The sequence below is a fragment of the Miscanthus floridulus genome, chromosome 3, assembly GCF_019320115.1.
Source record: "Miscanthus floridulus cultivar M001 chromosome 3, ASM1932011v1, whole genome shotgun sequence".
Lineage (NCBI taxonomy): Eukaryota > Viridiplantae > Streptophyta > Magnoliopsida > Poales > Poaceae > Miscanthus > Miscanthus floridulus.
The window spans coordinates 112901274-112914245 of NC_089582.1; the positions used below are offsets into that span (position 1 = coordinate 112901274).

At 43.0% G+C, this 12972-nt stretch overlaps 1 protein-coding gene across 3 annotated transcripts; it reads left to right on the forward strand.

Annotated features, from left to right (window-relative positions):
• Positions 1-7096: 7096 nt before the first annotated feature.
• On the forward strand, positions 7097-12684 carry LOC136546531 (KH domain-containing protein HEN4-like). 3 transcript variants are annotated; one of them, XM_066538508.1, is made up of 7 exons: positions 7098-7710; positions 8217-8636; positions 8929-9180; positions 9896-10273; positions 10535-10617; positions 10748-10773; positions 12321-12684. In XM_066538508.1, exons 1-7 carry the CDS (start codon positions 7228-7230, stop codon positions 12347-12349), a joined length of 1671 nt encoding a protein of 556 aa, XP_066394605.1. In that variant the 5' UTR covers positions 7098-7227; the 3' UTR covers positions 12350-12684. The 3 variants fall into 3 exon arrangements, with proteins under 3 accessions (XP_066394606.1, XP_066394605.1, XP_066394604.1); XM_066538507.1 differs by having other exon boundaries at positions 7104-7710; positions 10748-10859; XM_066538509.1 differs by lacking the exon at positions 8217-8636 and having other exon boundaries at positions 7097-7710; positions 10748-10859.
• The last annotated feature ends 288 nt before the right edge of the window (positions 12685-12972 follow it).

Here is a 12972-nt window from a genome sequence, read left to right on the forward strand (position 1 = left end):
TGCAGTGGCAGTGTTTTATCTTGGGGTGCATGGGGCCAAAATGCACGCTCCTAGCTAGCGTGCTATCATTTCAGCCGTCCGTTTGTGCCCAAAACGTGAAAGAGGGTGCGCGCTGCGGGTCTACCACGTCTGGCCAGTGGTCGGCCCACGCGCGCTCCACGCCGCACATTGCACCGGCGCCGCCCGGCGTACATGCATGTATCGTGTGTGCATGATTGCATCATCTTTGCCTCGGTAAATCACCGCTCACCTTCGTCGCACTAGCGGACACCCTCTCTTTGTTGAGCGCCTGCAGCAATCGGGCAAAGCTTGGTAAAGGCTTTGTCGAGTGTTGCACTTAGCAAAGGGCATTCGATAAAAAATTAATCGGTAAAGAAGTCTTTGCCAAGTGCTTTTTGTTGGGCACTCAGCAACCCGAGTGCCGGAAAAGCACTCGGTAAAGATTTACACTCGGCAAAATGAAAATGCGAAAAAAACCAAAAAATAATAGTAAATTTTTTTTCGGGGGAGGCCGCCACCGGCCAGCGGCTGTCCGTCTCCATCGAAATCGCTGCATTTTCTGCGCAAAATTCACGGCTAACACGGCCGGCGAGATTCGAACTCACGACCTCTCCCTCGCGTGTCTACTGCTCTACCACTGCACTACACTATCACGTGTGTCATTCCGTTATATTATACTAAACCGAGAGTAAAATATTTGTTTGAGGCCCTAAACGGATTCAAATCAAAAAGTGGTCAACTATAAAGTTTCATAACTTTTCGAGATCTACAATTTTCATTTAGGAAGTTTTTCCATCCGAGGTCGTTTGAAAAATTCGAATTTCAAATTTGAGAGATTCAAACGTAGTTTTGCATGATAAGATGATTTCAAATAAAAAAGTTGTCAACTACATAGTTTCATAACTTTTGGAGATCTACAATTTTCATTTAGGAAGTTTTTCCATCCGAGGTCTTTTGAAAAATTCAAAATTTAAAATTTTCAAATTCAAACGTCGTTTTTGCATGACAAGATTTCAAATCAAAATGTTGCCAACTACAAAATTTCATAACTTCTCAAGATCTACAAAGTTTATTTTGGTCATTTGTTCATCCTACATAGTGGTAGTAACATTGTTCACAAATCTTATATATCTCTCTTCTACTTTTATAAAACTAATATGAGAGATATGAGAGAGATGTAGACTTTATGAACAACGTTATTGTCGTTTTGTCAAATGAAGAAACGACCAAAATAAACTTTGTAGATCTTGAGAAGTTATACAACTTTGTAGTTGAAAAGTTTTTCATTTGAATTCATTTAGGGCCTCAAAAATTGTTTTGAAAAAATAATTTGCCAAGGGCCAAAAAAATACATACGGCAAAATGCCTCTTTACCGAGTGCCAAAACAAAGGCACTCGGCAAAGACGCATTTTGCCGAGTGCCAACAAATGGCACTCAGCAAAATACATCTTTGTCAAGTGCCAGGAAAAAAGGCACTCGGCAAAGACGCATTTTGACGAGTGCTGAAACATGGCACTCGGTAAAATACATCTTTACCGAGTGCCGAAAAAAACACTCGGCAAAGCCATCTTTATCGAGTGTTTTTTTTTTGCCGAGTGTATTTTATTTAGCACTCGGCAAAGACCGTCTTTGCCGAGTGCCCGATAAAGTACACTCGGCAAAGCTTCCGGCACTCGGCAAAGTGCCGGTTTCCGGTAGTGTCGGTAATCTTTTGCAAGCATTGGCAAGACGCCGGCGGTCAATGCCTACACGTAAAAAAGTTTTTTTTAATGTGCATATACACCTTTGTATTTTTTTTATTGGACAGATCAGATCTCAAATGCATAAGAGCATGTGAAACATGTCCCTCACCGATGTGGGTCTAGGTTTCAGTTTGACAAATCTGTTGCTAAGGCTAATGGCTTAGTTTACTCGAATGTGGATCTCTCTCCTTTCCTCTAAAAATGTTAAAAAATAATCATGAAAAGGCATATGATATAGTTTTTTTATCAAGCATATGATACAGTTAGTTGGCAGTTCCTTGAAGATATGCTGACTTCGAGAGACTTTGTTGCGAGATGGAGAGGCTAGATTATAAAAGTGGTCAGTTTTTTGTTGTTGTTGTTGGTGGTGTGTGTGTGTGCGGGGTGGGTGGGTGGGTGGGGTTGTGGGGTGTGTGTGTGGGGGGGGGGGGGGGGGGGGGGGGGGGGACTTCTCCTGGCATTAGATTGAATGATGAAAAATAGTTGGCCTTTAATCTTGTTCTAGATGTTTTCACCAAAATGTTAAGTAAGACAACCAGGAAAAAAAACTTACTAGAGAGGGTGTTACCTTCAATCTACGAAGCGGACATCATTAGTTTACAATATGCCGGCGATGCACTGATTTTTCTAAACAATGATATAAATGTAGCTAGAAATTTAAATTAGTTAGTGATGTGCTTTGAGGAGAGTTGTTCGGTACCAAGATCAATTATCACAAAAGTGACCTATAAACTATTGGTGAGGAGGAGGAGGATGCCAATTTTATGGCAGATTTTTTTTGTTGTAAAATAACTGAATTTCCTATGAAATATTTAGGAGCTCCTCTACACACTTCTCCAATCTTAGAAAACAAATGACAAAATAATCAAAAGGGCCATTGCAGTTTGGAGAGGTAGGCTCAGTCATATGGAATAAATTGACCCTTCGAAGTCTTGCCTAGTAACCATTCCCTTCCAAAAGTTGTGGCTTCTTGGGTCAAACTTTAATTTAGGACCTGTTTAGTATAGTTCTAGCTCTAGGATATCCAGAAGATATAGGCCAGATTTGTTAAGAAGTTTATAGATTAAACTAAAGTAGTTTAAATAGTAATATCTAGACCAAATTAAAAACAAAATAAATGATCTAAATTCTCTCCATGTATTTTCATATTTAGCTCCATGATTTCTTGGAACTACAAATTCGTGGCTCCAAGAGATCCATCTTTTTTATTTTTGAAGATTGGTGTTCTTGCCCCCTTTGAAAGCCAATTGCTATTTGAGCATTGATTTTTTCAACTTTGTGATTTAACTATTGACTTTGAATACATGTTGAACAAATATTTCAAATAAATGATTTAACTTTGTCCTTAATACATCTTGAAATTGAACTATGTATCGTCGTTTGACGCGTCTTAGAATCCAACTCAGTACAATCATTGGATACATGTTGTCGGTGCAGAAAGTGACCAACACGTAAATATTTGTAGTTTTGCCGTACGTTGTGATCGGATGTGGTCTAGCACTCGATGACACAGGGTTTATACTAGTTCAGGCAACGTGCCCTACGTCAAGTTTGAGTCGGTCGGTGACTTTATTCCTGTGCCCAGGTGCTCGAAGTTTGCTATGGGGTTACAAACGAGAGGGAGAAATATGGGGGGCACAAGAGGTTCGGTCGGACTCTGGTCTGAAGGGCCGAGAGTGACGGAAGCTCCGCTATGTGCTAAGTATTCGAACGTTTGTTGTTCATTGGGATCCTTAGCCGTTTGGATCGTGTGTGTTGTTCGAGTTGTTGTAGACTGATCTTCTCCTTGGAGTTGATCGATGGCTTGTCCTCTGTTGGGAGAGAGCGCATCCCCTTTTATAGATGAAGGGGACGGCCTTACAAGAAAGAGAGAGTACGTATGCTACTAAGTCTTGTTGCCCACGCCGTCAGGTACACGATGATGGTAGGCGCCCACAACACTGTTGTTGTCAGACGCATGTGGGAGGGTTTACCGTGTTCACTATGTATGGTAAATGATGGCGCCCACAACACTGTAGGGTAAAACTTCGGCGCCCACAACACTGCTTGGGTTCTAACATGTCTGGAAGGTTGCAGGGCACTCTTCTGACATGCCCTATCGGTACTGTCCTGTAGGTGTACTGGGTACGATTCTCGGTATTACGGTTAACTTGAGCACCCTATCTTACTTGCTCCGCCCGTTTCCTAGTCCTCACCGAGCGAGCGTCCCCGATCGGTTGGTCCTAGTCGGCTCTGACTGCGCCAGTCGGAGAAGAGCTGTAAGCAGAGGTTCGGTGTATCCCTGGTCGGAGACGCAGGTTGGAGTCAGAAGCGGGCGTCGTTCCTCCTTGACTAGACCTTCCGGTCGGAGAGGCGGGCCGGAGTTGGAGACGAGCGTCGTTCGTCCTTGGCCAGGCCCTCCGGTCGAAGACTGGATCACCTTTTGGCATGTCGTTAGGTTTTTGGGTCGGCCTAGGAGTTGCGCGTTGTTCGCGACGTCGTCTGCTGGGCCGAGCCTTTGCTAGGAAGCCGGTCCATGAGGGACTCCAAATTTATGAACCCGACACATGTTTTTCTAACTCATATAAGCATGGATCATGAGTCTAGGTCACATACGAGAAATAGAGGAGTGTGAGAGTATTGTGGAAAGTAAAAAAAAGACTATTGGAAGATCCTCTTTCTCTTTAATATTAGGGATAAATTGCTTGACTTTTTACGAATTTCGTTCCATGCAAACTCAAGGTGTCTGAACTATAGACTAACCCACTGAGACAAAGAATTAGCTATCCAAGAGTGTCAAAAGTGACCAATATAATATAATGCTTGAAATTTGTCTATATATGTGAATTGAGATCAACACTAGAAGCAAAATTATTTCATCAAACCTAAAGTAATAAGTGCAATTGAGATAATAATGCCATATCTATTCTAAATTCCTACTGTTAGATCTTCCTCTATTCTAAATTCCTACCGTTAGATCTTGATCATGTGATCCCTTTCCCCTTTATATATGCCCTCCTCTTCTTTCTTCCTCCCTAACCCTAACTTCATTGCGACGGCGGCCGCCTACCTTACAAGCCACTTGACCTATACCTCTAAACAATCTCTCCTGGTCTTCGCCTTGCCTTGTTTGTGTGCCGGCCACCGCCTTCCACCCTCGCCCTTCTATTTGCTCTCACAATTGACGGCTACATCTTAGAGCCCGCAATCAGGATAGCCAGATCTAGCTAGATATACCTCTGAGAGCATGGAGAATTGCCATGGAAGTGGACCATTCTATCGTCCGCCCATGCAAGAAATTCATCCACCTATGCAAGAAATTGTGACTCAGAAGGTAAGAAACTCGGGTGTTGGCACCTGAATTTTGCTATACATAAGTTTCCTCCCTTTGCTTTGACAAGGACTTTGACAAGTTGTAAGCACTTCTTTTCTTCATCTTGTCTAGCAATATTTGTTTATGGCACCTCCACCTCATGAAATTCGTCCGCCCATGCAAGAAATTTGTCCACCTATGCAAGAAATTGGGACTCATAAGGTAAGAACTTGGGTGTTGGCACCTGAATTTTGCTATTCATAAGTTTTCTTCCTTTGGTTTGACAAGTTGTAAGCGCTTCTATCCTTCTACTCGTCTAGCAATATTTGTTTAGGGCACCTCTGCCTCAAGAAATTCGTTCGCCCATGCAAAAAATTCGTTTGCCTATGCAAGAAAGTGAGACTCACAAGGTAAGAAACTTGGGTGTGGCACCTGAATTTTGCTATTCATAAGTTTCCTCCCTTTGCTTTGATAAGGACTTTGACAAGTTGTATGCGCTTCTTTCCTTCGTCTTGTCTAGCAATATTTGTTTAGGGTACCTTCGCCTCATGAAATTCGCCCGCCCATGCAAGAAATCAGTCCGCCTATACAAGAAATTGGGACTCACAAGGTAAGAAACTCTGGTGTTGGCACTTGAATTTGCTATTCATAAGTTTCCGCCCTTTGCTTTGATAAGGACTTTGACAAGTTGTAAGCGTTTCTTTCCTTCACCTCGTCTAGCAGTATTTGTTTATGGCACCTCCGCCTCATGAAATTCGTCCACCCATGCAAGAAATTTGTCCGCCTATGCAAGAAAGTGGGACTCATAAGGTAAGAAACTCAGGTGTTGGCACCTGAATTTTGCTATTCATAAGTTTCCTCCCTTTGGTTTGACAAGGACTTTGACAAGTTATAAGCGCTTCTTTCCTTCGTCTCGTCTAGCAATATTTGTTTAGGGCACCTCCGCCTCAAGAAATCCGTCCGCCCATGCAAGAAATCCGTCCGCCTATACAAGAAATTGGGGCTCACAAGGTAAGAAACTCTGGTGTTGGCACCTAAATTTTGCTATTCATAAGTTTCCTCCCTTTGCTTTGACAAGTTATAAGCGCTTCTTTCCTTCATCTCATCTAGCAATATTTGTTTATGGCACCTCCACCTCATTATTCTTCCTTGTTTTTGGTGGCTCATTACCGTTAGATCTACTAGCACTTTGTGTGATGTCTCGTCCTATTTCTAGCACTACCCAATTGACGGTCCTTCACCTCTCATCGCTGGTGACGGTGAAAAACCCTCCAACACTGAATCTAAGAGCAATTTGAAGAAGGGTGTAGAGAGGAAGACCAATTTTCGTGGTCCCATTATCGAACTAGTTCTAGTCATCCTTATCAAACGAAAAAACTATTATGTTGTAGATGATATTTTTGTGTATACATAAGATTGCATAATGTGGATGGAATCTTAGTTTCACCAACACATTTAATGTACTATACCATCATCATGGTGTCAACGTTGAATGCTGCCGATGCTTAAGAGCAAGGCTCATAATATAGGCGGCAGGCCGGCTGTAAGGATCTTTGCAGCCTTCTCTTAGCCCACTCATATAGCAGTCAGCTCTTCACTATTACTCCCTCCGATCTATTTTATCTGACACAAGTTAGAATGACACGGTCTCCTAGATTACACTTTGACCATTTATTTGCTTTAGATTATATTATTTATACTTATAAATTTATAATCATTGGATAGTGTAATTCCTTACAAATCTAATCATATAAAGTTTGTATTATAATAGTTAAAAATTATTAGCCTAATTATTGGTCAAAGCTTTTAAAATTTGAATCTTAATATATATGTGTCAGATAAAATGGATCAGAGGAAGTAATACATGGCCCACTTATCCCTGTCATAGAGTTTTTTTGTTTTATGTCTAAGCTGGCTATAAGTTACCGTCTGCTTCTTTTCTTTTTCCTCCAGCTCTCTGCGTTCAGCCGGCTGCCTACTATTATACTTAGCCCTAAGAGATCCGTATCGTGTTCGACATTACTGTGTCGTCCATGTTCGATCGGACGGTGCGAATCCGTGCGCTCCGCCACAGCAATTGCCGTAACGAGCTCCGGCGGTCAGCGAGCATTGACACCAGTAGCAGTAGTTTATATATATATATATAAAAGACACCAGTAGCAGTAGGGTTTTAGCTTAACCGTCTAATCCCCATGGAAGTCGTCTCCACCCCGGCCGGCGCCGGCGCCGGCTCCTCCTCTTCTTCCTCCTCCTCGACCCCTTCCCCCTCCACCAGGCGCCCTACGACCACGCTCCGCTTGCTCTGCCCCTCCAGCCGCGCCGCCGCGCTCCGCCCCTCACGGGACCTCCACGTGGACCAGCCCCCCGTGGGGGATGAGGCCGTGCTCGTCATCTCCGGTCCGGACGCCCCTGCCGCGGCGGTCAGGGCGTGGGAGCACGTGGTGGGCCACAGAGTCGAGGGCGAAGAGGCGATGGGAGGGGAAGAGGAGGAGAGGGAGGTGACGGGCGCCGTGGGCTGTCGGATGCTGGCCGCCGGTGGGCAGGTGGGATGCGTCCTGGGGAAGGGAGGGAAGACGGTAGAGCGGATGAGACAGGAGAGTGGCGCCCAGATCAGGGTGTTTCGGAATAGAGAGCAGCTGCCCCCCTTTGCGCCGCCGGGGGATGAGCTGATCCATGTACGTCTGCCCTTCTTGATTTAACACAGATGCTTCAATTTTGCTTGGGTGGAAAATTAGACCACCTTTTCTTATCGCTTAGTGGTGAGCTGGAAACTTGGAATTCCCTGGCTAGTAAATCCTTGTGATATTGGTGGAAATATTGATGCTTCCTTGTGATTTGTGAATCAGAAAATGATCTCAAGTACTGCGTTGTGATAGACCGATAGTATAGAATCGTGAAAATACAATACTTTGAGAGCATGGTGCTTTGTATAGCATATAACAGAAAAGGTTCAGCACCACCCTAGTAATATGCTCATATGCCTACCAGAACATATGAGTAGATTAGATTGAAATCAGCTAACTTGTGTAATATTTCCTGCTTTATACTTTGCTCTCAGAAAGTTCAGTAGTTGGGCAATCCATAGCTCAAGTTTTTCATTCCAGGGGCTATTGAATCTTTCACTTGGCTATTTAATCTTCAAAATCCAGGTCTTTCTGATATGATAACCTTTTCTTGTTAGATAAGTGGGAGCTTTCCTCAAGTACGGAAAGCACTGTTAGCAGTTTCAACCTGCCTCCAAGATAATCCTAGGCCAGACACTCATAATATTCCGATGGGAAGACCATTTGGGCCTCCAGGTAGTGGTCCTGGATGTCCCCCTGGCATGGATCCTCATTCTCAAAGAAGTTATTTACCACCACACATACCTGATTACCACACAAGGAATTATCCAAGCAATGCTGGTGCCCCTGGTCCTAGATTCTTTTTTGAACAAGAGATAGTGTTCAGGATGATAATTCTGAATGAAATGGTGGGCAGCATAATTGGAAAAGGTGGTTCCACTATTCGGGCATTGCAAAGTGAAACTGGTGCTTGTATAAAGATTTTAGAGTCTGTTGCTGATTCAGATGAGCGTGTTGTTGCAATATCTGCACGTGAGGTATGTCTATGGGCCAAAAAAGGTTTTACTCCTGTTTCAGTGTTTTGTCTGAAGTGATCACAAATCTTTGTTTTCCTTATGAGGAACAACTGAACAAGAGTTATTTTATGGTAATTTGGTGTTTGTGTCTGTTCCTCTTCGAGAACTGCCATATCATCCAAATGCCTGGCTAGTTGACTGATGTCACTATATTCTGCCAAATTATAATAGGGATTTGGGATTAATTTTTCCTTAGAATTATATTATCTGCTGTCTGTAATATTGGTTGATGGATGTGTATCTCTTGGTGCAGAATTCTGACATGATGCATTCTCCAGCGCAAGATGCAGTTGTTCGGGTTTACTCTAGGATCTCAGAGGCATCTATGGATAGAACTTCTCCTACACCTGCAAGGCTTCTCGTTCCATCACAACATATTGGTTGCCTGCTAGGAAAAGGTGGATCCATTATTACTGAGATGAGAAAGATTACAGGAGCTAGCATTCGAATTTTCGGGAATGAACAAATTCCAAGATGCGCACAGCGAAATGATGAGATGGTTCAGGTATACCACAGTTGTAATAAACCACCCTATTTTTTGTTCTGAATCTTTAGAAACAATGCTGTACTCTATGCATGCTATGGTACAGTTGTACATAAGTCTGCATGACCTTTTGAAGGTTTCACTAATATGCCTGGAAGCTACTTGCTGCATCGGATTGGAGGGTGCTTTTTTTAATCTAGTTGTGTGGTATAAATGCAAAGTTGGATAACTAAAAACACTTGATGGAAAATACCAATAAACTCTGACGTGATTTGAACGACATTAAATAGTTTGCCTGTTCTGCTATGTTATCCTTCAAGCCACATAGGGTTTATACGGTGAAGATCATTTACTAGCAATGAGTTTTACAGCTATAATTTAAGGTGTCCAGTTATTGAATATCTAGAATGCTTTTTCTATGGAAAAGCAGTGCATGGTTCAAAGCAGGAATCCTTTAAGAAGAATTGACTTTCTTTTCTTTTACTTTGTTGCATATTTTGTAATTCTTTTGTGCTAATTTTTCCAATCTTTGTTATACTGTAGTGATCCTCCATGTCAAAATGATGCACATTATACATTGCCTAAATCAATCAGTTTTCTAAAGTTCACCTGAACTGTCCCTTAAAAAAATGTATTTGATTATTCATACTAGTGTTTGATCAGGTAATGAACGAGTAAAGATCTAGCAACCTATAAGGGAAACATATTATTCACCTCTGGAGTACCTCTTTCTCAGGTCACTGGTAGCTTCCAATCCATTCAGGATGCATTACTTCATATAACTGGAAGGATCAGGGATGTCATCCTTCCCAAGCCACACCCCAGTGGAGGCATGCCTCCATACCCACCTGTTGGAAACATCCCAGTTCACCAATCAAGACAAGAACCACCTCTGCCGCACCTACATCCCAGTGGGGGTATGCCTCCATACCCTATGCATTCTTTCAGACCTGATGCTCCTATGGGCCACTTTGAAACGGGTGATCATCGGCCACCTCCTGTACATTCGATGGAATATATGGGTGCTGATAGGATGCCATACTCATATGGTGGTGAACAAGGAGGACCTCGCCCTTTTCTAGAACAGCCTTCACCAAGAACCTGGCCTCCTGAGGTAAGCTGCATGCATTTATTTTTAGACGAATCTTTAAGGTGGGAGATTATAGGGAACTGGTGTTTACCACTTCTTTTAGCTGTGGTGTTCACAAATGTCTTCTTTATGAGTTTTTGACATGTGCAGCCTAATTTGGAACAGCTATTGTCAGAGTTTTTAGAATTCTGTACTAGGCTGTTACCATTCTCACATAGCATTTCGTTCCAATTTAGGGGCTCTAGTGGTTGAATTGCTTAGAATTAAGTCCGTTTTCCTGGACAGGCACCGAGGACAAACAGTGAAGCTCCCAGAAACATGCTTGATGCAGTGCCAGCCACAGATTTGAGAAAGGGACCAGTGGCATGGTAAGCTAACTGCCAAGTGTTCTTTTCAAGTTTGACGCTTCTCTTTTGGATTATAGTTCTTATAAACTTTCTTCTAAAAGTTAGGGTTTCTATCCTAAAGACTGACTGTTTGTCTGTTTTACTTCACCAGTGAAAACCAAGTGGCTACACCAACAGGTACTACAACTGAAGTTGTTATTCCTTGCAAGTATATAGACTTTGTTTGTGGAAACAGTGGCAGTGAAATTGAAGAAATAAGAAAGGTACATAGTCTTGTTTTTTATTTATCTAACATACATCAAGGATAGGACTTCCCGATTAGGATAGGACTACATCAAGGGTCAGCTTTGAGCCCTTATTTGTTTGCTTTAGTGATGGATGAGGTCACAAGGGACATACAAGGGGACATCCCTTGGTGTATGCTTTTCGCGGACGATGTAGTGCTAGTTGATGAAAGCCGGACAGGAGTGAATCAGAAACTGGAGTTATGGCGGGAGACTTTGGAGTCCAAATGTTTTAGACTTAGTAGAACTAAAACTGAGTATATGAGATGTGACTTCGGCATTACTACTCGGGAGGAGGAAGATGTTAGTTTGGAATGTCAAGTAGTGCCTAGAAAGGATACCTTTCGATATTTAGGATCAATGCTACAAAGGGGCGGGGATATTGATGAAGATGTTAGCCATAGAATCAAAGCAGGGTGGATGAAGTGGCGGCAAGCGTCTGGTGTCCTATGTGACAAAAGGGTACCACAGAAGCTAAAAGGCAAGTTTTATAGGACGGCGATTAGACCTGCTATGTTGTATGGTGCAGAATGTTGGCCTACGAAAAGACGACATATTCAACAGCTAAGTGTCGCGGAAATGCGTATGTTGCGTTGGATTTGCGGTCATACAAGAAGGGATCGAGTTCGGAACGATGATATACGTGAGAGATTAGGGGTAGCGCCAATTGAAGAAAAACTTGTCCAACACCGGTTGAGATGGTTTGGACATGTGCAACGGAGACCTCCAGATGCACCGGTGCGTAGTGGAATCCTAAGTCAGGATAGTAACGTGAAGAGAGGCAGAGGAAGACCGAAGTTGACTTGGGTAGAGGCAATAAAAGGAGACTTGAAAGGATAGAATATACCCAAAGACTTAGCCTTAGATAGGAGTGCTTGGAAGACAGCTATTCACGTGCCTGAACCTTGATTGCTTCTGTTGGGTTTCAACTCTAGCCTACCCCAACTTGTTTGGGACTTAAAGGCTTTGTTGTTGTTGTTGTAACATACAGTTAATCTATGAAGGGCGGGCCTGGTGTAAGCGGTAGAGTCTTACCGTCTGTGACCAGAAGGTCCCGGGTTCGAGTCGCGGTCTCCTCGCATTGCATAGACGAGGGTAAGGCTTGCCACTGACACCCTTCCCCAGACCCCGCACAGAGCGGGAGCTCTCTGCACTGGATACGCCCTTTACATCCATTTAATCTATGCCCGTCTCTTGTTGCCTTGTGCTCATCAAGGCAACCAGGATATGCCGCACAGCTTTTAACTTTATCATCGAGTTAAAGAGGGTCTCCATGTCAGTTTGTCCTTTCGCTAGAATGTAGTCCATGCACACTTGGTCATATTTATTTGTAGGATCGTACTAGTTCAATTTTGATAATATTGTAATCACGTTGTAAATTTTTAGTTCGTTTTGGAGTATCCAAAGTCCTAAAGCTCTTTGGTAATGTTTATCTTCCAGATGTCAGGTGCTTCAATTACAGTTCATGATCCGAAACCTGGTGACACAAGCTCAATAATTGTTATATGCGGGGATCCCGAACAAACAAAGAAGGCACAGAGCCTGATTCATGCCTTCATCTTCTGTGGCCTGTATGATTGATACTATGCAATACCATCATTTGTTTTTGATTCTTGAATTTTATTAGAGCAGTTCCATGGGCAGAATTTGGCCCCTGATTGGATGTACATGTACCATTGGTACCAAGGTGGATGTAGGTAAAGCTGATGCATGCCTTGTAAAAACAACATCGATGTACATTTCTGTAGTATTGTGTTTTAGTTTCGGGGAATGACCATGGAATGTGGTGGGTTGGTTGCACCTATGTGGAATGTTTCACCCCATGCCATCATTGGTAGTAGAGAAAAATTTCACGATTTCATCTCTTGTTTGGGAGGCAGCTCTCTATGTGATTGGGATATGTAATTTCCAGGCAATGCCATCTGTCGACTGTGGTCACAGTTCCTGCTGCTTCGTGCTGGCACAACTTGACTTGTCGAGACATAGACGACCAGAGTCAACCACCCCTTGAGATCCAACATTATTGATTATGGTCGTACGCTGTATGGCATTAGTTTTCCTACGTAACTCCTTACGTACCAGCACCAGTGCA

Coding starts and splice junctions, on each gene's coding strand:
- LOC136546531 (XM_066538507.1), top strand. CDS start 7,228: ATGGAAGTCGTCTCCACCCCGGCCGGCGCCGGCGCCGGCTCCTCCTCT. Junction 10,274..10,534: donor CAAGAACCTGGCCTCCTGAG/GTAAGCTGCATG, acceptor TTTCCTGGACAG/GCACCGAGGACAAACAGTGA. Junction 10,860..12,320: donor AAATTGAAGAAATAAGAAAG/GTACATAGTCTT, acceptor TTTATCTTCCAG/ATGTCAGGTGCTTCAATTAC.